The sequence below is a fragment of the Heteronotia binoei genome, chromosome 18 (assembly GCF_032191835.1).
Source record: "Heteronotia binoei isolate CCM8104 ecotype False Entrance Well chromosome 18, APGP_CSIRO_Hbin_v1, whole genome shotgun sequence".
NCBI classification, from domain to species: Eukaryota; Metazoa; Chordata; class Lepidosauria; order Squamata; family Gekkonidae; genus Heteronotia; species Heteronotia binoei.
Window position 1 is genome coordinate 16311655 of NC_083240.1, and position 20007 is coordinate 16331661.

The following is a 20007-nucleotide window of genomic DNA, read 5'->3' on the forward strand; positions in this document are numbered from 1 at the left end:
CCCTCTTCCGTTTTATCTGCACAACAATCCTATGACGTATGTTAGGCAGAGGATCTCAGGTCACCCAGCGAGCTTCCAGGGAAGGGTGTGGATTCAAACCTGGGTGTCCCAGATCCGACTTAGATCAAAAGTCTGGCTGTTATGCCAGAATTGCTCTACATACACTGCAGCAAATGAATCAGGAGTGGAGGGGCCTGCAGGGCATTATAAACCCCGCCCCCCAACCTCTCATGAACTTCTGTGATCTCAGAAGATGCCTGAATGATGGGGGGGGGGGGTGTTTATGTGTTTTCTTTCTCTTAAAAGCAAGTTAGAAACTGGGAAGTATTGCTGTCTTTTCCCCTTAAAGTTTAATTCCTCCAGTCCCCACGGTGTATTTCTCTAGGCCCCCCAAACTCACGTGTGTCAAAACCAAGGATATGAGACATCACCTATTGAATCTCTTGGGTGGCCAAACTTGCTTAATGTAAGAGCCACGTAGAATAAATGTCAGGTGTTTGAGATCTGCAAGACATGGATGTTAGATGTCTGAGAGCTGCGAGACAGGAAGGAAGGAAGGAAGGAAGGAAGGAAGGAAGGAAGGAAGGAAGGAAGGAAGGAAGGAAGGAAGGAAGGAAGGAAGGAAGGAAGGAAGGAAAATAGATGGGGAAGAAAGAGGTGGAAAGAAAGCAACTTTAACTTTAAATGCTGGCTTGGCTTGGAGAAGCAATTTAAAGAGACAAATACCTTCTCCAGGCTGGCCAATGGGATGGTGGAGGCTTTGAGAGCCACACAATATGTGTGAAAGAGCCATATGTGGCTCCCAAGCTACAGTTTGGCCACCCCTGTACTAGAACATGCACACCTCAGGACGTAAGAATTCCATGACTATTGGTGCGCATTGCTGTATTCATTGGGTTGGGAAACACCTAGAGATTTTGGAGGTGGAGCGTGAGGAGGGCGGGGTTTGAAGAGGGGATGGACTTCAGTGGGGTATAATAACATAGAGTCCACCTTACAAAAATGGCCATTTTCTCCAACTGATCTCTGCAGTCTGGAGATCAGTTGTAATACCAGGAGATCTACAGGCACCCTTTGGAAGCTGGCAACCCAACGCATTCATGGCCACACTTTCCTGTTCAATCAGTGTCTCTGACTCTCTTTCCTGCCCTTCAGACCCCACTGAGGTTCCCTTTCCTCTCCAAACCCCGTCCTCTACAAGCTCCACCCTAAAATCTCCAGGAATTTCCAGAATTGCCAACCCTAACCCTCCCCCCCGAGATACCTTTGCCATTGCTCCCCCCTCTCTATACAATGAATAATTTCACTTATTCATAGAATCATAGAGTTGGAAGGGATCTCCAGGGTCATCCAGTCCAACTCCTCTTCACAATGCAGGAAACTCACAAATACCTCTCCCTAAATTCACAGGATCCTCATTGCTGTCAGGTGGCCTTCTAGCCTCTGTTTAAAAACCTCCAAGGAAGGAGAGCCCACCACCTCCTGAGGAAGCCTGTTCCACTGAGGAACCGCTCTAACGGTCAGGAAGTTCTTCCTAATGTTGAGCCGGAAACTCTTTTGATTTAATTTAAGCCCACTGGTTCTGGTCTTACCTTTTGGGGCCACAGAAAACAATTCCACCCCATATCTTATTGATTAAGGTATTTACGCCCTGCCTTTCCCTGTGGCTCGAGGCATTGTACATGTCCTGAGTTTAAATGTACCAAGAGCTGTGAAACTCAAAATAACCCTCACTCCCTGAAAAGAAAGGCCAAATGGCTTTGCCCCATTGATACCCCTAGTAAAAAAACAGCTTCCTAGGGTGAGAATTATAATAGACAAAGCACAGTCTCAGGTTGATACCAAATGGGTTAACCCAAACAGGGAAAAACCTAGCAGGTGGCCACTAGAAGAACACAGCACATGGGGACATGTAGGATCTTTCAGAAGCATGGATCCTATACCATGAAGATCATGTCCACCATCTTGAACTGAACTCAGAAAACAAACTAGTAGCTGGTATGGTGGAAAATGCTGTCAAATCACTGCTGACAGTGGTGACCCCGTAGGGTTTTCAAGGTGAGGGAGACTCACAGAGGTAGTTTTCCATTTAGGGTTGCCAAGTCCCCAGGATCCCATAGTGGGAAGAGGGTTTTCCCTCCCAAATGGCTAGAGTGTCCAGGAAAACCATAGAGTTTTCCTGGAAACGCCTAGAGCGGCCCCGCATGGGCACCACTATTTTGATGACATCACTTCTGAGTGACATCACCATGCCAGCGATGTAGGGGGAGGTTCCCCACCCGGACCGGGGGCTTGGCAGCCCTATTTCCATTGTCTTGTAGGGATGCCAGCCTCCAGGTGGGGCCTGGAGATCTCCGGCTTTTACAACTGATCTCCAGCTCCCCTGGAGAAAATGGCTGCTTTGAGGGGGGAACTCTATGGCCTTGTACCATGCTGAGGCTCCTCCCCTCCCCAAACTCCGCCCTCTCCAAATCCACCCTAAAGTCTGCAGGTATTTTCCAACACAGACCTGGCAGGAACCCTACAGCTCTGTTGTTTATGTTTATTTGATTTATATCCCGCCCTCCCCGCCAAAGCCGGCTCAGGGTGACTCACAATGCATAACAGAACAGCAATTAAAAACATTTCAATGAACATTAGATTAAAACCATTTAAAACAATTTGGCGCTAATTTCCACACAGATGCATAGCAACCCTGGACTTCCTTTGAGTTCTCCCATCAGGGCCGACTCTGCTTAGCTTCGGAGATCTGGGGACCTTGAGCGAACCAGGGCCATAGAGGTCACGGCAGCAGGCCACATCGCTGTTTTAAAACTGGGGAGAGACGTTCCCATTAGCTCGTCCCTGACAGTAATCCAGTTGGACAAGATCCAGAGCAGGCCCAAAGTAAAATGGCTTGATTGACACATTGAGAAGCGGTGAGAAAGGGTCGAGGAGAGCCCAGAAGCTGGCCTCGCAGCTGTCGCAGGGGGACAAGGCCCCAGGACCCGGGCCGTGTGTGTGTGTCCTTTCTTTTGAATCAATCTAGGGTTTGTGTCGCGGGGGGGGGGGGAGGTCTGAGAATCTCATTTTGGCCTCGCAGCTGCTCCAGCTGACAGGGGAAAAACTGCCCATCTTCAGCCCCTGAGAGCCGACATACTTAAAGGGACAAGATTGCGAAGGGGTTAAGAGATGGGGGGAAAGAAGTAAGGTGATAGCTTTTACTGGCACTGCCTGGGTCGTCCAGGGAGCAAGCGGGTCTTCATGTTACACAGAAGAGAGTCTGCTCCCCCTACACACACACACAGCAAAGGCTGGAGCTGTACCAGGGCACTCTGCCAGAGGGGGATCACACAGATGCGAACAACCGGCCAGCGCGAGACGGAGTGCCCTCCCATTTGGAAACGTGGGAACTGGCAAGAGCCCAAGGGAGGGCTTATTAGACCGTTGCCCCCCTGGGACTGTGGAACTCCTTCCCTCAAGAGCTGAGAACAGCCGGCTTCAGGGGTGGGTTTGAATTGGGCCGTTTGAGCTGCGCCGAGTCATGGCACTGTGGGGTGGGGAGCCAGTTTGGATGTGGAGGTGGAAGGTTTTGAATTTTTTTTTTTAAACGGCTTTGCTGTATCTTGTAGGCATTACTCCCTCTAAGCTGTAGAGTCTTGAGAGCAAAAATGCTAATATGTGAGCTACTGGCATTAATGTGAGCTCCTGCATGAATTAGTTTGCTCTGGGGCCATTTTTCCTGAGTCAAGCAAAAAAAAAAAATGTGTGAGTTGGAGGCTAAAAAACTGTGAGCTAGCTCACACTAACTCAGCTTAGAGGGAACACTGCTCGTGGGTATGCTGTAAACTGCCTTGTGGATTTTATGTTTGTAAAAACAAAAAAAATGGAAAGGGGATCTGTAAATAAAATAAGCTGGGGATTTCCGCAGTGCAGAGCGCTGGAAACTTGGGTGAGGGTGTTGGCAAAGTGGAGGATGTGACGCCACATCCCCTCCGGTGCCAGGTCTGGTTTGGGGAATTCCTGGAGATTTTTTTTTGGGGGGCGGGGGTGTCGAAGGACTTCAGTTTCTCCAAGACTTCAGTTTCTATATGATAAGAGTCCACCTTCCAAAGCAGACAGTTTCTCCAGGGAAACTGATCTCTGTAGTCTGGAGATGGGTTGTAATTCCAGAACGACCCCGGGACCAGTGTTCCCTCTAAGCTGAGTTAGTGTGAGCTAACTCACAGTGTTTTATCCTTCAGCTCATACATTTTTGTCTCGGCTCAGGAAAAATGGCCCCAGAGCAAACTAATTTTTGCAGCAGCTCACAACTTTAATGCCAGCAGCTCACAAAGTAGAATTTTTGATCGCAAGACTCCACAGCTTAGAGGGAGTATGGTCCAAGTCCCCCACTCCCAACTCTCTTCTGGCCAGAAATTGCACACTGGAGTGCCAAAATGTGACATGAGGAAGAATCTAGGCAGGATGCATTTAGCCTGATTTCAGATAGTCTGTGAGTTTCCAAGTTTTGCATTAAGTATTCCTAAAATGATGTGTAATTATGTACAATTTAGCATAAGAACTTGCCAGTTCTTCCAGTGCTTTGTATATAATAGCTGGAATACTGGAAGGCGGGGGTAGGTATGTTTCTTGGAGGATGATTGTGCAAAACACAGTATGCATGTTTTTGCCTTATAACGTTGAACTTGGTGCCATTGTCTTTATCAGAGCTCCGGATGATGTAGGCGGTTTCCAAGTTTTGCACTGTATCCCTAAAATGATGTTTGGTGTAGTGGTGCGTGGACTCTTTCCTGGGAGAACCGGGTTTGATTCCCCACACCTCCACTTGCACCTGCTGGAATGGCCTTGGGTCAGCCGCAGCTCTGGCAGAGGTTGTCCTTGAAAGGGCAGCTGCTGTGAGAGCCCTCTCCAGCCCCACTCACTTCGCAGGGTGTCTGTTGTGGGGGAGGAAGGTAAAGGAGACTGTGAGACTTTGAGATTCAGAATGGAGGGCGGGATATAAATCCAGTGTTGTTGTCGTCTTCTTCTTCCTCCTCCTCTTGCATTTTGTTTTCACAACAGCCCTGCAAGCTTGGTTTAGGTGGAGAGAAAACATGACTGGCCCAGGGTTACCTAGTGAGCTTTGTGGCTGAGGAAAGATTCGAACCTGGGTTTCCCCCTGTCTTAGCTTGAAGCTCTAGCCACTGTACCACATTGGCATCCTTCTAAGCAGCATACAGAAGAAGTCTGGAATGGGTTTTTTTGGGGGGGGGGCAACTCCCCAGGGCTATGATTCTGCCTGGTAATCATCACTTCTCTTTGCTCAGAAATGGATATTATGACTTGTTCTGAATGCATGTGCGAGCCCCACTCCTCCCTAGATTTCTCTTCTTGATGGCTTGCATTTCTCTGTTTCTTTCATTCCAGGCTGTCCCTCTGGAACCTTCAAAGCCAATCAGGGAGACGAGGGCTGCATCCATTGCCCCATCAACAGCCGGACGACGTCAGAAGGTGCCACCAACTGCGTCTGCCGCAACAGCTACTATCGGGCAGACTCCGACCCGCTGGACATGCCCTGCACCAGTACGTTGCTCCCGTGAGGGAAGGGAGGGAGGGGTGAAGGTGTAGGCCTTGTTCTTCATGGTTTCATGCAGGGGTCGTTTTGTAGAAAAATAGGTGGTGGAGTTCATTAGTATAACTCATTAGCATATACCACCACCCCTCACTAGCCAAAAGCAACCCAATGCAAGAAAGGAGAGCCCCGGACAAGTGAGACCTGTTTGGGCTGGCTAGAGATCCATCCAGTCCAATCAGGCATTGCTCACGTGGGGCTCTCCTTGGCTGCATCCCCCCCCCCCCCCCCGCATAGTCAAAAGGCCAGCAAGCCACCCGCTGCCCAAAATCACATAAGAAGTGAAGAAAGGGTGGTGCAGGCTTCTCCAGGGGTTAACGAATGCTGCTGGAGGTGTGGCAAAGCTCCTGGTGGCTGGCTGGCTGCCCGCTCTCCTAATCCAGGGATTGTTATGCAGCTGCACCTTCTATTCAATGGACAAGGTAGGTAGGTGGGGAGGAGGAGGGGGGCTGTCAGAAAGGTTCAGGAGATGTGCTCTTGTGAGCTCCTGCTGAATTCAAGGCCTGGTTTCATTTGATGAGGCTTCCATGCAAATAGCCTAACGGGCGCATCTTGTCCTCACCTTCACCACCACTGTGAGAAATGAATTGTGGAATTCATTGGCAGCAAATGTGGCCATGAGCACAATTGCCTATGAGCACGGAAGGATTTAAAAGGCGCTTAAGACAAATTCAAGGAGGAGGAGAGGTCTGTCAGTGGCTGCTGGCCATGGTGACTAACGGGAACCTCTGCATCCATAGTCAGAGGACCTTTGAATACCAGCACTGGAAGGCAACATCAGGGGAAGGCCTCAGCTTCCATGCTGTGTTTGTTGGCCCTTCAAAGCAACTTCTCTGATCCAGCAGGGGTCTTGCTATGTTCTTAGGTGCAAGCCTTGTCAGATAGGACAGTTCCCACAGCTCTGGGACTCGCATGACAAGCCATACTAGTGAACTGATTGCATCTGAAGAATAGGCATGGTGGCGGAACTCAAGGTCTTTTCCCTTGACCACTCCACGTGAATCAGCCAAGGAGGATGTGATGACTCACTAATTAACATCTCAGTTTTGTGATGGGCTTCATGAGTCAGAATGCTGATCGTCCCCACCTGCTGTGGAGAGCAACACCCAAGAGGGGATTGGATAAACATCTGGAGCAGAGGTCCATCAGTAGCTATTAGTATTAGCTGTAGCTATCAGTAGCTACAGCTGTATCAGCTATTAGTATTAGCTGTAGCTATCAGTAGCTACAGCATATTGTTGGAACTCTCTGTCTGGGGCAAGTGATGTTCTGTATTCTTGGTGCTTGGAGGGGCAACAGTGGGAGGGCTTCTAGTGTCCTGGCTCCACTGATGGACTTCTTGATGGCACTTGGGGTTTTTTGGCCACTGTGTGACACAGAGTGTTGGACTGGATGGGCCATTGGCCTGATCCAACATGGCTTCTCTTGTTCTTATGTTAGCTCTACTTTAACAAATAGCCATTAGTGGTCAATGGATTTGTTGACAATCCCCCACTAAGCCTGCCACAACTTATAACAGGGAATTCCATATGAGCTGTGTGTTGTGTAGAGAAATGTTTCCTTTTGCTCATCTTGAATCTACTGTTGATCAATTTCCCTAGACAAACCCAGGTTATGGGAGAGAGGGAAATAGGTCTGTCTCACTCAGGGGTCCTGAACATGATGCCCGTGCTGTGGTCCCCATCAAAGACCTTTTCTGGTGCCTGCCATGTGTTTTCAGGAAGTGGATGGGCCAAGTAGGGGTTTTGCTCAGCAAGGCTGCTGATTGATTACTGAAGATTTGATGGGCTGTGCAGATTTGCTTTCAAATGTTGCTTTGGCAGCAGCTGCCACTACAGCATAAGGATCTCCACCAGGGCTGGCAAAACTTGCTTAGTGTAAGAGCCACATAGAATAAATGTCAGATGTTTGAGAGCTGGAAGGAAAGAAAGAAGGAAGGAAGGAAGGAAGATGGGGGGAGATGGAAAGAAAGCAACTTTAAATGCATTATCAAACCTGCTAGCTGTCATGGCTTGGATAAGAGATTTAAAGAGAGAAATGCCTTCTCCATGCTGGCTGATGAGGCGGAGGGGGCTTCAAGAGCCACACAATATGTGTAAAAGAGCCACATGTGGCTCCTGAGCCACAGTTTGGCCACCTCTGATTACATTGTGTGACTGAAATTTAGCTGTGGCAAACATTCCTTGCTGGCTTCACCTCCTGCAGCAGCCATTTTGTTACTGCACTCATCGTGCTGTGTCAGAATTCGAAATGTAGCCTCAGGCTCAGAAAGGTTGAGGACCCCTGGTTTTGCTCACTGGGTGAATTTTGGGACAGGTGATTGTGCGCATAGATTCTTGTCCTGTGGTTCATGTCTCTGAGCTAGAGACAAACAGGTGGGGAGAATTGCCTACCAAATGTTCTGGACCTACTCTCACTGTCTGGGGGAAAAGAGGTTCTTTGCTCTTGTGACTTTTCACTTTCCTGTTCTCTCTGTCTTCCCCGCAGCCATCCCATCAGCCCCACAGGCGGTCATCTCTAGCGTGAATGAGACTTCACTGATGCTGGAATGGAGCCCGCCCCGGGACTCGGGGGGCCGTGAGGATTTGGTTTACAACATCATCTGCAAGAGCTGCGGCTCGGGTCGGGGGGCCTGCACCCGCTGCGGGGACAACGTGCAGTTCACGCCACGCCAGCTGGGCCTGACCGAGCCCCGCGTCTACATCAGCGACCTGCTGGCCCACACCCAGTACACCTTTGAGATCCAGGCGGTGAACGGTGTCACCGACCAGAGCCCCTTCTCACCGCAGTTTGCTTCAGTCAACATCACAACCAACCAGGCTGGTAAGAATCGGGGCCACCTCCTCTCTAATGTCTGCCCAAGACGCTGGCCCGTTAGTAAGCCCCAAATACCCTGTTGGTGTCCTCTGTAGTCTTCTTCCTTCCTCCCCTTACGATGAAGCAAGTCCACAGACAATAATTCCAGGGCTGGGTTGGATAGCTTATGTGTTTTCCGCTAATGGAAGGAGAAGTGTAATTTCCACCAATTCCCCCTTTCTGTTGCAAATCCCCAGTTGGACCCCTCATTCCATTCCTGAGAGTCTGGCATTTCCCTGGAGTGGCGTATCAGGGAAATCCATGGGTTTGCAGAGGAAACGGATGAGGCAGGAACACTCGGTTCCGCTGATGGAAGTCCCTTCTATTAGCAAAAAATTTAGTATGGATCCAACCCAATGTGCTCATGTGGCACATCTGGATATGTTTTGGCAATCTGGAGAGTGCTGTCAGAATGTATAGATTGTAATGCAAGTAAATACATTTGTGGGCCCTCCGAAGAGACTCTTTCCTTGTAACCAAAGAAAAGCCAAATTATTCGGTCTGTTTACGCTAAGGAGGAGGAAGCTGGCAAGGAGCATGAGGACTAAGCTCTTGAGCTTGCTTTGCTTCCTTTGATATGTGTGTTTCTTTTAAGGCTGCGATGGCCTCCCAGAGCATTGCTCCCAAGAGCTGAGGGTTCCAAACAACATCAGTTCTTCTTGGAAGTCCCAATAGCATGTTCTCTGGAAGACTCCAAAGCAGATGGGCACCTGGCAGGGAGTTCTTGGGTGCAGAGCAGATGGATCTCACGCTGTATCCTGGCATCGTTTCTTGCTGGAAGATGCCACTCTTTTCTCCTCCCTTGGCATTCTTGAGAGATTTAGGGAAAACGAAAGACTCCAGGGTCCCTTATTGATTTATTTGACATATTCAAAATCCATATTCTCTTGGCAATCTCGTGAGATTTAGGGAAACCCGAAGACACCAGAGTCTCTTATTGATTTATCTGAAATAGTCATAAGTGGGGCATAGTCATAAGAATTGACAGCTTCAAGAGAGGATTGGATAAACATGTGGAGCAGAGGTCCATCAGTGGCTGTTAGCCACAGTGTATTGTTGGAACACTCTGTCTGGGGCAGTGATGCTCTGTATTCTTGGTGCTTTGGGGGGGGGGGCAACAGTGGAAGGGCTTCTAGTGTCCTGGCCCCACTGATTGACCTCCTGATAGCGCCTAGGGGTTTTTTTGGCCACTGTGTGACACCAAGTGTTGGACTGGATGGGCCACTGGCCTGATCCAACATGGCTTCTCTTATGTTCTTATTGTTAATCCATACTTTTATGGCAATCTCTTGAGACTTAGGGAAGCCTGAAGGCACCAGAAACGCTTATTAATCTGTCTGAAATAGTCATAATCCATACTCTCTTGGCAGTCTCCTGAGATTTAGGGAAACCTGAAGGCACCAGAAACACTTATTGATTCATCTGAAATATTCACAATCCTTACTCTTTTGACAATATCATAAGATTTAGGGAAATCCTAAGACAGCAGGAGGACCCCTTATTTATTTGGAATATTCATCATCCACACACTCTATTCATGGATTCTCAAGGTGGCTAGCAACCATATACACTTCAGAATAACATTTTAAATAATAAATAAACTTCCCGAACATAAAAAACCCTCACAACAAACAAACTGGAGAACAAGAACAAAGCAGTGATAGCTATGCCCTGCCACCCAATCAGCCAAACATGAAATTCCCTGTACAGTATGCCTTGATATAAAACCAGCATCAAATATTTACAAATCACTTCACAACATAAAACCTAGAAAAAGCTTAAAGGAACATAGGATCTATAGTAGTAGTAGAAGAAGAGTTGGTCTTCATACTCTGCTTGTCTCTACCCTAAAAACCACCTTGCCTTCTTCCTCCCGCAACAGGCACCTTGTGAGGCAGGTGGGGCTGAGAGAGCTCTGAGAGAACTTGTGACTAACCCAAGGTCACCCAGCAGGCATCATGGGAGGAGTGGGAAATCAAACCCAGATCCCCAGATTAGATGCCAGCCGTTTCTTGTAGGTATGTTGTAGACTGCCTTGAGGATTTTTTATTTGTTAAAAAAATTGAAAGATGATCTGTAAATAAAATTATCTGGGGATTCCCCCAGTGCAGAGCATTTGGAAGCGGCATGGATGAGGGTGTTGGCAAGTGGGGATGTGACGCCACATCCCCTTCGATGCCAGGGTGTGCCAGGTCTGGTTTGGGGAAATTCCTGGAGATTCAGGGGTGGTGCCCATGGAGGGACTTAAATTTTTCCAAAACTTAGCGCAATGCAACCTTCCCATGAAAATAAATTGTGTGAAATCATTGGCAGCTCTCGGTGCCTCAGTTCCTCACTTTGTGTCTCATGTTTGTATCTTCCCCCTACCTACAAGAAGTTCAGAGAAGACTATCCCTGCCCCCCCCCCATTTTATCCCCACAGTGACCCTGTGAGGTAGACTAATAGGGCCTGAAGATCCACCAGAATTACAGCTGATCTCTAGAAAACAGTGATCAGTTCCTGTGATTTTTGCCTTTAAATAAAGGCTGTGTGCAAGACACAAGAACAAGACGCCATTCTGAAGTTGATAAAGGAATGTATCATTTTACTGAAAAGTAATAGGGAAGGGAACGTTGGACAAAATAAATAAAGAAAACATCCTAGCTTCTTAACTTGCTTGCATCCTAACAGTTACATAGGTAAAGCAGAAGAGTTTTCTGGGGTTTTTAGGGTGGAGAAAAGCAGAGTATAAAGACCATTTCATTGCCTAGGAAGTCTGCTCTTGGCCGTAACAAAGGGGCCACTGAACTTAACAGCTACACACCAGTAGCTCCTTATCCAGATGCTTGTGGCCTCTGGATTTTTGCCCCCTCACAACACTCACCCCCCCCCCCCAGCTCTCCTTCTGCAGCCCTGCCTATGTGGCCCTAGTTTAACACTTCACCCACAACCACCTCCTTGCTACATCCTGGTCTCCCTTTGTCTGTGTTCAGCATAGGCCTGGTGCAACCCAGTTTTCTAGGGGGAGAAGACGCTGTCTGCACCTCGGCCCCCCCTGCCGGGCTACATTCTCCGAGCCGTTCCAGCTGGAGCTGACTTGCATGCTCAGATCTCACCCCTCATAATTAAGCAAGGAGTCTGCTACTTTATTGCAACAGCTGTGAACATTCCCACCTTTATAGGGATGGGGAGGGGGGCCATGGGGGGGGGACCGGTCCCCTACTCAGCCGGCACCTCCTTGCGTGCTTCTGCCCGGCCCGGCTTTATTATCTGTCAAGCTCACGCTCCCAAGCCTGTGTGATGCCTTCCTTAATGTATCTATTCATTAGCGCTAAAGAGTCACTGTCTGTTGGCTAATTCTCCTGTAATTAGTGGCAGGATTCTTTCGCAGGCTCTCAGTACAGCCTGGCAGGCTTGATGTTCCTCATTAGCAGCTGGAAACAGAAGCCGTGGAGACAAAGATCCAGGGCCGGGCTGGGAAAAGAGGAGCCGGCAAGAAGAAGGGGGAGGGTGGGGAGGCTGAGAACAGCGTCAGGCCTGGTTCGGTAAAAGATGGTGTCACATTTTCAGGGTGCAGGCAGTCAGGAGTCTAAAGCCAGTCAAAGTCCAGGAAGTCAAGCAGGAGCCAAGTCACCAATGCAGAATCACAAACCGGAATCACAAGTCAATGTCCAAAAGCCACAAGGTCAGGGTGCCAAGGAAATCAAGCAGGTCAGGATCAGGAAGAAGCATGGATGCAAGCCAGAGAATAGACTTGTTGCTTCCACAAGGTTACCAGGTCCTGGGTGGGAGCTATATGAGAGTGTCAATCAGCCTGCTCCCTGGGTGGCAGTGACTCTGCTAGAACTCAGGGCTGAGAGATCTGAAGCATCGGCGTGCCTCATGTCTTTGCTCTGAAAGTCCTTTCCGGAACCTGCTTCGAACTCTTGAGATGGGAGGAGGAGAGCTTGGAGGAGATTGATCGTCAACAGCTGACACTGGTTTCTGGAGAGTGATTGATGGGCCAGCTGCTGTTCGTTCAGCTGAGGAACTGACTGGCAACTCTTCCAGGTCTGTTAACTCTTCCAGCTCCTCCTCATCAGGGCTCATGACAGATGGCACGTTGCTGGGGGGCCTTAGGCCAGTCACACACTCTCAGCCTAACCTACCTCACAGGGTTGTAGTGAGGATAAAATGGAGGAGGGAAGGACAAAGATCACACATACCAAATAACACGCTTTCAATCCACATTTGGTGCACTTCCCAACTGCATTTTACCAGTTCACACAGTTGGAAAGTGCACAGAAAGTGGATTGAAAGTGCATTATTTGGTGTGTATGTGATTACAGGGGAGAAAGGTGGGGTATAAATGAAGTCAATAAATAAGTAAATTAAGCTGCTGGGAGAGGCCACAGACTCATAGAATCATAGTGCTGGAAGGGGTCCCCTGGGTCATCTAGTCCAACCCCCTGCACAATGTGGGAAATTCACAGACACCTCGCCCTAAATTCACAGGATCAGCATTGCTATCAGACAGCAATCTAGCCTCTGCTTAAAAACCTCCAGGGAAGGAGAGCCCACCACCTTCAAGGAAGCCTGTTCCACTGAGGAGCCACTCTGTCAGGAAGCTCTTCCTAACGTTGAGCCAGAAATTCTTCTGATTTAATTTCAACCTGTTGGTTCTGGTCTGACCTTCCGGGGCCGCAGAAAACAATTCCGCACCATCCTCTATATGACAGCCGTTCAAGTACTTGAAGATGGTGATCCTATCACCTCTTAGCCACCTCCTCTCCAGGCTAAACATGCCCAGCTCCTTCAGCCTTTCTTCATAGGACTTGGTCTCCAAATCTCTCACCATCCAATCATCCTATCGCCCCTGTTAGTTTGTGAGTCAGTATGTTTTTATTGTAATGTTAAATGCTTATATATACATGTTAGGTGCTATTTTCATGTTTTAACTATTTGTGTTTATTGACTTCATTTTAGCCACACCTTGCAGTTCGAGGCAGCTGACAGTGATAGTTAAGAGCATTGTCAGTGGAAACCAAAAATAAAATAGCAAACCCCAGATCTGACCCTGCCGCCCTTAAAAGATGCCTGACATTCAGCCCCACCCCTCAAAAGCTCTTGCAGCCGCCCTCTAGAGATCTCCAAGAAGGGTTCCCATCTCACTTCTTCAGGGAGCCTATCTCACAGAGCTGGGGCCACAGCAGAAAAGGCCTGGGCTAAGGTCAATGCCGGATGGACTACCTAGAGCGGAGGGATTGCAAACAGATGGCTGTCTGGCAACCATCGTTGCCGTACAGGGACATATGGAAGGAGACGGTCTTTCCGATCAACCCTAATATAATAATAATAATAATAATAATAATAATAATAATAATAATAATAATAATAATAATAATAATAATAATAATAATTTTATTTATATCCCGCCCTCCCCACCAAGGCAGGCTTAGGGCGGCTCACAAACATGTAAAGTGCCATAACATACAGCAAATATCATACAATAAAAATACAATAAAACACATATGATTGGAGCTCATCGTCAAATTGAGCTACTCCTTCTTTGGGACTGCTCATCAGACTGTATCCAATTGTAGGATTTCTGCTTAGCAGTCCCATGAACGTGGCATTCCTCCCGCCCCTCCAAACTATTGCATTGAGTGCTCTCTGCGTGCAGTGTTCCCTCTCAGCTGAGTTAGGGTGAGCTAGCTCACAGATTTTTAGCCTCCTGCTCGCACATTTTTGTCTTAGCTCAGGAAGGATGGCCCCAGAGCACACTCGTTGATGCAGGAGCTCACCACTTTAATGCCAGCAGCTCACAAAGTAGAGTTTTTGCTCACAAGTATCTGCTGCTTAGGGGGAACATTGTCTGGGTGTATTCAAAACGAAATTGACTGATGCTTTTTTAAGGGGCTGGAAGCTGGAGTCAGTTTCATTGACAAGCGGGGAGAAACCCTCCCTAGTATTATTTTTTGCATTGGAGTTCCAGATCCAGGAACAAAAATCTGAACTGAAAGTCTCAGAGGTTCACGTGGACGGCTTTGTGGAAATCCAGGAAGAAAAGTCGCATTCCCACCCTGGCCCCTTCTTTCTCTACTGCAGTGGCTCCTCTTGAATTTTAACAGAGCGTTCTGGGAACAACTCCTTTGAGGTAGTGAGGAACGGAATTGCCAGCAGAACCGAGTTGTAAGAATTCGATTATCCCTATTTTATGTCTTCATATAAGAGCACAACAGAAGGTGCAGCAGCCAGCCGGCGAGGTCTGCGGGAAATTCAGCATCAGCAATCTTTAAAGAACCAAAGAGTGACTCACAGACAATAAACAGGAGTAGGGTTGGGGTTTTTTTTTATTAACCCCCCCCCCCCCCAATCATATACAGCAGCTTCTCATCATTTCCAGATTCGGTTAACAGGGACCGCATTTCTTTTTCATTGTTGACTTAACAAAAGCGGATCGGGGGATTCCAGCAGGCCTGGAGCAAGTGGTGTCGCAAGGACCACCTGGTGGAGCTCACCCCCGCGCTCCCAGCGGCCCTCCTGGGCAGCAGCCTGCCAGGAACTTCCCCCGGTAACTTTCCTAATAACTTTTCCAGTCCATCCCTGTGGGGTAATTGAGAGATTCTCCCCATGCAAAGGCAAGGGTGTGATTTTTAACAAGGCTTATTAGGAACAGGCAACACAATGGAAGAAAAGCATTTGAGGCTTCCTGAAGGAAACCGGTTATGATTTGACCTCTTGTTACAAATCCGTCGCTCTGACCTGGATAGCCCAGTCTAGGCCAATCGGGTCGGACCTCGAAAGCTAAGCAGCATCAGCTCTGGTTAGTTGTTCGATGGGAAACCAGCTAGGGTGGCTCTGCAGATGATGATGATGATGATGATATTGGATTTATATCCTGCCCTCCACTCCAAAGAGTCTCAGAGCGGCTCACAATCTCCTAGATCTCCTCCCCCCACAACAGACACCCTGTGAGGTGGGTGGGGCTGAGAGGGCTCTCACAGCAGCTGCCCTTTCAAGGACAACCTCTGCCAGAGCTGTGGATGACCCAATGCCATTCCAGCAGGTGCAAGTGGAGGAGTGGGGAATCAAACCTGGTTCTCCCAGAGAAGAGTCCGCACACTTAACCATCACACCAAACTGGCAGAGGCAGGCAATAGCAAACCAACTCGGAATGCCTTGAAAACTCTAGGCCAGGGGTGTCAAACATGCAGCCTAGGGGCCGAATTAGGCTTCCAGAGGGCTTCTATCAGGTCCCCGAGCAACTGGCTGTCTTCTGCTTCCTTCTCCCTCTCTCTTTCTTCCTTCTGCATAACAGCTTGCTTTGCCCGGCTTGCTCAATCTCACAGGAGCTACAGGCTCCTCCCCCTCCTGGTCCCCTAGGGAAGGAAGGAAAAAGCCAGAGCTTCCTTTGCCCACTTCCCTGGATCCCATGGGAGAAATACAAAGAAAGCACCTTTAAGACCAACAAGTGCTACAGTTTTAAGCATGTTTTTAAGTCTTTTTTTAAAAAAAATCTTTGGTTGTGTTTGTGTGTGTCCTTTAAAAAGTTTATATCTCTGCTACCTAATCTTAAATAGGTACACACATGGCCCGACCCAACATAGCCCATCCTGACAAGGTCTCATGTATGACAGATGCAGCCCTCATAACAAATGAGTTTGACACCCCTGCCGTAGGGAGTCGCCGTAAGTCAGCCGCAACTTGATGGTGGCACTTTCCACTGCCATGAATCTTTTACTCCCTTTCCCCTTCCATTAATCTTCCCTCCCTTTTTTCTCTTCGGTGCTCAGAGGAGCTAGGCTGAGCCATTCAGAGCACCGACAGGTCTACAAATCCGCCTTTCCTTCTTCCTTTTTGATTTTTCACCTACCCTCTTTGTGATGCTGTTGCTCCCAAGCCCCTTTTTCTTACTTACGTGCCGTTCATATACAACAGGTGCAAAAGCAGACCAGTTTGGTGTAGTGGTTAAGTGCGCAGACTCTTATCTGGGAGAACCGGGTTTGATTCCCCACTCCTCCACATGCACCTACTTATGTGATCTTAAGTCAGTCACAAGTTCGTATAAAGCTGTTCTTCTCAAGAACGGTTTCTGCCAGAGCTCTCAGCCCCACCTACCTCACAGGGTGTCTGTTGCGGGGAGGGGAAGGGAAAGGAGATCGTAAGCTGCTGTGAGACTCCTTTGGGTAATGAAGGGCAAGGTAGAAATCCAATCTCTTCTTCTTCTGTTACGACAGAAATATTTCTGATGACCTTAAATATTTCTATTTCATGTCATCAGTCTAGTTGGTTGAGGGGGAGAGAGATGGTTTCCAATTTTTCCTGAGGGAAAGCAACAGTAGAATGAGGTAGAATGACCATGAAATGTGGTAACATCCCTGTTTATCAATGATGCTGAAAGTGTATTTTAGTTCAGATCATATCTGGTTCAGTGGTGACAAGATTCCTCCTTGGGAGAATGAAACAAAGCATTGCTTTCAAGATTTCTACGTCTGCTCACTGTTCTGGTGTGTGCGTATGTTCTTACAGTGGGTGTGGCCAGGGCTGGCCCTGTCACTAGGTAAGCTAGGTGATTGCCTAGGGCACTGGCCTTCTGGGGGCACTGAATAGAGCACACACGCCCCCGCATGTGACTAGCTGATGTTATCAGTGCAGGGGGTGCCTTGCCTAGGGTGCCAGATAGTCTAGGTCTGGGTCTGGCCTAAGCCACATGCACTATCACCAAACATACCCATTGTCCCTCTAATTTATGTCAGAAAGGGGGGGAAATCCATTTTGGCTCATGGAGCTAATTATATAACCTTGGACCGGTCACACACAGTTATCCTAACCTACCTTGCAGGGTTCTTGTGGAGACTAGAGAAACTTCCTTGGAATTTCTTAGAGAAGGGGTGGGATACTAAATGTAAGTCCTGATGTTGTCCATAAAAAAATCATTTTTATGCAGTGTTTGATTGATGCCTACAGAAACTCTTGGGCATCAAACATCCCCTAAAAAGAATCTGCATGCCAAAAATGTGAACCCTGATGTTGCCAGTTTGGTGTAGTGGTTAAGTGTGTGGACTCTTATCTGGGAGAACAAGGTTTGATTCCCCACTCCTCCACTTGCAGCTGCTGGGATGGCCTTGGGACAGCCATAGCTCTCCTAGGAGTTGTCCTTGAAAGGGCAGCTGCTGTGAGAGCCCTCTCCAGCCCCACCCACCTCACAGGGTGTCTGTTGTTGGGGAGGAAGGTAAAGGAGATTGTGAGCCGCTCTGAGACTCTTCAGAGTGGAGGGCAGGATATACCTGTAAATCCAATATCTTTTTCTTCTTCTTCCATACATATAAAAATTCTTTCTGTAGAGTGCATTACCATTGCATATTGACACTCTTGGGTATTGGTCAAACATCCCATAAAAAAGAATCTGCACACCAAGGCACGCAATGTTTTATCAATGAGATATGAGACACATTGTACAGGGGTGGCAAAATCTGCTTAGCGTAAGAGCCGCATGGAAAAAACGTCAGGCATTTGAGAGCTGCAAGACATGAACAAATATTACGCACACGTCTTTATTAAAACTACATATTTTTGCACAGAAAGATAAAATACATATGCATGCACTTCACAACACAACCATGGAGGAGGTGGAGAGCTTGCAGGCCTGCCTATTTCCCACTCCTTCCCCCATTTCACACATGGCGGAAATAGTTGCTTAACTATGGGTCAGTACTCAGAGGCTGACTGAGGTCCCGAGGCTGACACTTACTTGAGAGTAAGCCTGAATTAACTTCCTTCTCGGCCTCCGGGAGCCACAAAATATGTGTAGAAGAACGGGTGGAATTCTAGCAGGAGCTCCTTTGCATATTAGGCCACACACCCTTGATGTAATAATAATAATAATAATAATAATAATAATAATAATAATAATATTTTATTTTTATATCCCGCCCTCCCCGCCAGGCGGGCTCAGGGCGGCTAACAGACATGGGAGTCCCATGATTCACATAAAACAACATAACAGACATGGGAGTCCCATGATTCACATAAAACATAACAGTTTAAATATCAGTTACAAATAAGTTATTTAAAATAGATAAAACATATAAAATAGGTGCTAAAATGTTGTAGTCCTGATGTACACAAGATGGCTAAGTGTCTGCTCGTTAGTTAATCAGGTTCTGTCTCGAATGCCAACTGAAAAAGAAATGTTTTGCAAGCCCTGCGGAATTGGTTCAGGTCCCGCAGGGCTCGCACCATCTCTGGAAGGTCGTTCCACCAACGAGGGGCTATCACCGAGAAGGCCTGCTCCCTAGTGGCCTTCAACCTGACTTCTCTTGGCCCAGGGATTATTAATACGTTCTGGGAACCAGACCTCAGTGCTCTCCGGGGTACATATGGGGAGAGGCGGTCCTTTAGGTAGGCAGGTCCTCGGCCATATAGGGCTTTAAAGGTAATAACCAGCACCTTATAGCGAACACGGTAGACAACCGGCAGCCAATGCAGATTCCGCAGCCCAGGCCGTGCAGGCTCCCACCGTGGTAGTCCCTCCAACAGTCTGGCCGCCGCGTTCTGGACTACCTGGAGTCTCCGTGTTCGGTACAAGGGCAGCCCCATGTAGAGGGCATTGCAGTAGTCTAACCTCGAAGTGACCGTTGCGTGGATCACAGTTGCTAGGTCGGTGCGCTCCAAGAAGGGAGCCAACTGCCTCGCCCTCTTAAGATGGAAGAAGGCGGATCTAGCAGTGGCAGCTACCTGGGCCTCCATTGATAGGGAGGACTCCAGTAGCACTCCCAGGCTCTTGACTTTGCGCACCGGTACCAGTGGCGCACCGTCAAAGGCCGGTAAAGTAATCTCCCCTCCCGGTCCGCCGCGGCCCACACAAAGGACCTCAGTCTTCGCCGGATTCAACTTCAGCCCGCTCAGCCTGAGCCAGTCAGCCACGGCTTGTAGTGCCCGGTCCAAATTTGCAGGGACATCACCAGCCCGGTCGCCCATCAATAGATAGAGCTGGGTGTCATCTGCATATTGATGGCAACCCAGCCCATACCTCCGTGCAATCTGGGCAAGGGGGCGCATAAAGATGTTAAACAGCATCGGGGAGAGGACTGCTCCCTGAGGCACTCCACAATGAAGTGGGTACCTCTGAGACAGTTCCCCCCCCCAATTGCCACCCTTTGTCCCCGACCCTCAAGAAAGGAGGAGAGCCACTGTAAGGCTAGCCCCCGAATTCCTGCATCGGCGAGGCAGCGGGTCAGCAGCCGGTGGTCGACCATATCGAACGCAGCCGATAGGTCTAACAACAGCAATACCGCCGAGCCGCCTCGATCCAGTTGTCGTCGGAGGTCATCCAATCCTCCAAGAGCTTACAAGGCTCTTTTTTTGTAGCCAATCCTCCAAGAGCTTACAAGGCTCTTTTTTTGTAAGCTCTTGGAGGACTGGCTACATCAGGGGTGTGTGGCCTAATATGCAAAGGAGGTCCTGCTAGAATTCCACCCCTGTGTAGAAGAGCTGCATGTGGCTCCCAAGCTGCAATTTGGCCACCCTTAAAACACAACAAAAAGGTGAAACTGCAGAGGACCCCAACATCTTCCAGTCCTGGTCTGATGCTCTA

General features: G+C 48.5%; 1 protein-coding gene across 6 annotated transcripts in view; it reads left to right on the forward strand.

Moving 5' to 3' along the window:
- Positions 1-20007, forward strand: part of EPHB2 (EPH receptor B2) — a 159405-nt gene that overhangs the window by 102454 nt on the left and 36944 nt on the right. For all 6 annotated transcript variants that reach the window (XM_060259166.1, XM_060259167.1, XM_060259168.1 and 3 more), the window contains exons 4-5: positions 5389-5544; positions 8081-8416. In XM_060259166.1, coding sequence (XP_060115149.1) covers positions 5389-5544; positions 8081-8416 — 492 coding nt within the window. The remainder of the gene's footprint in view (positions 1-5388; positions 5545-8080; positions 8417-20007) is intronic.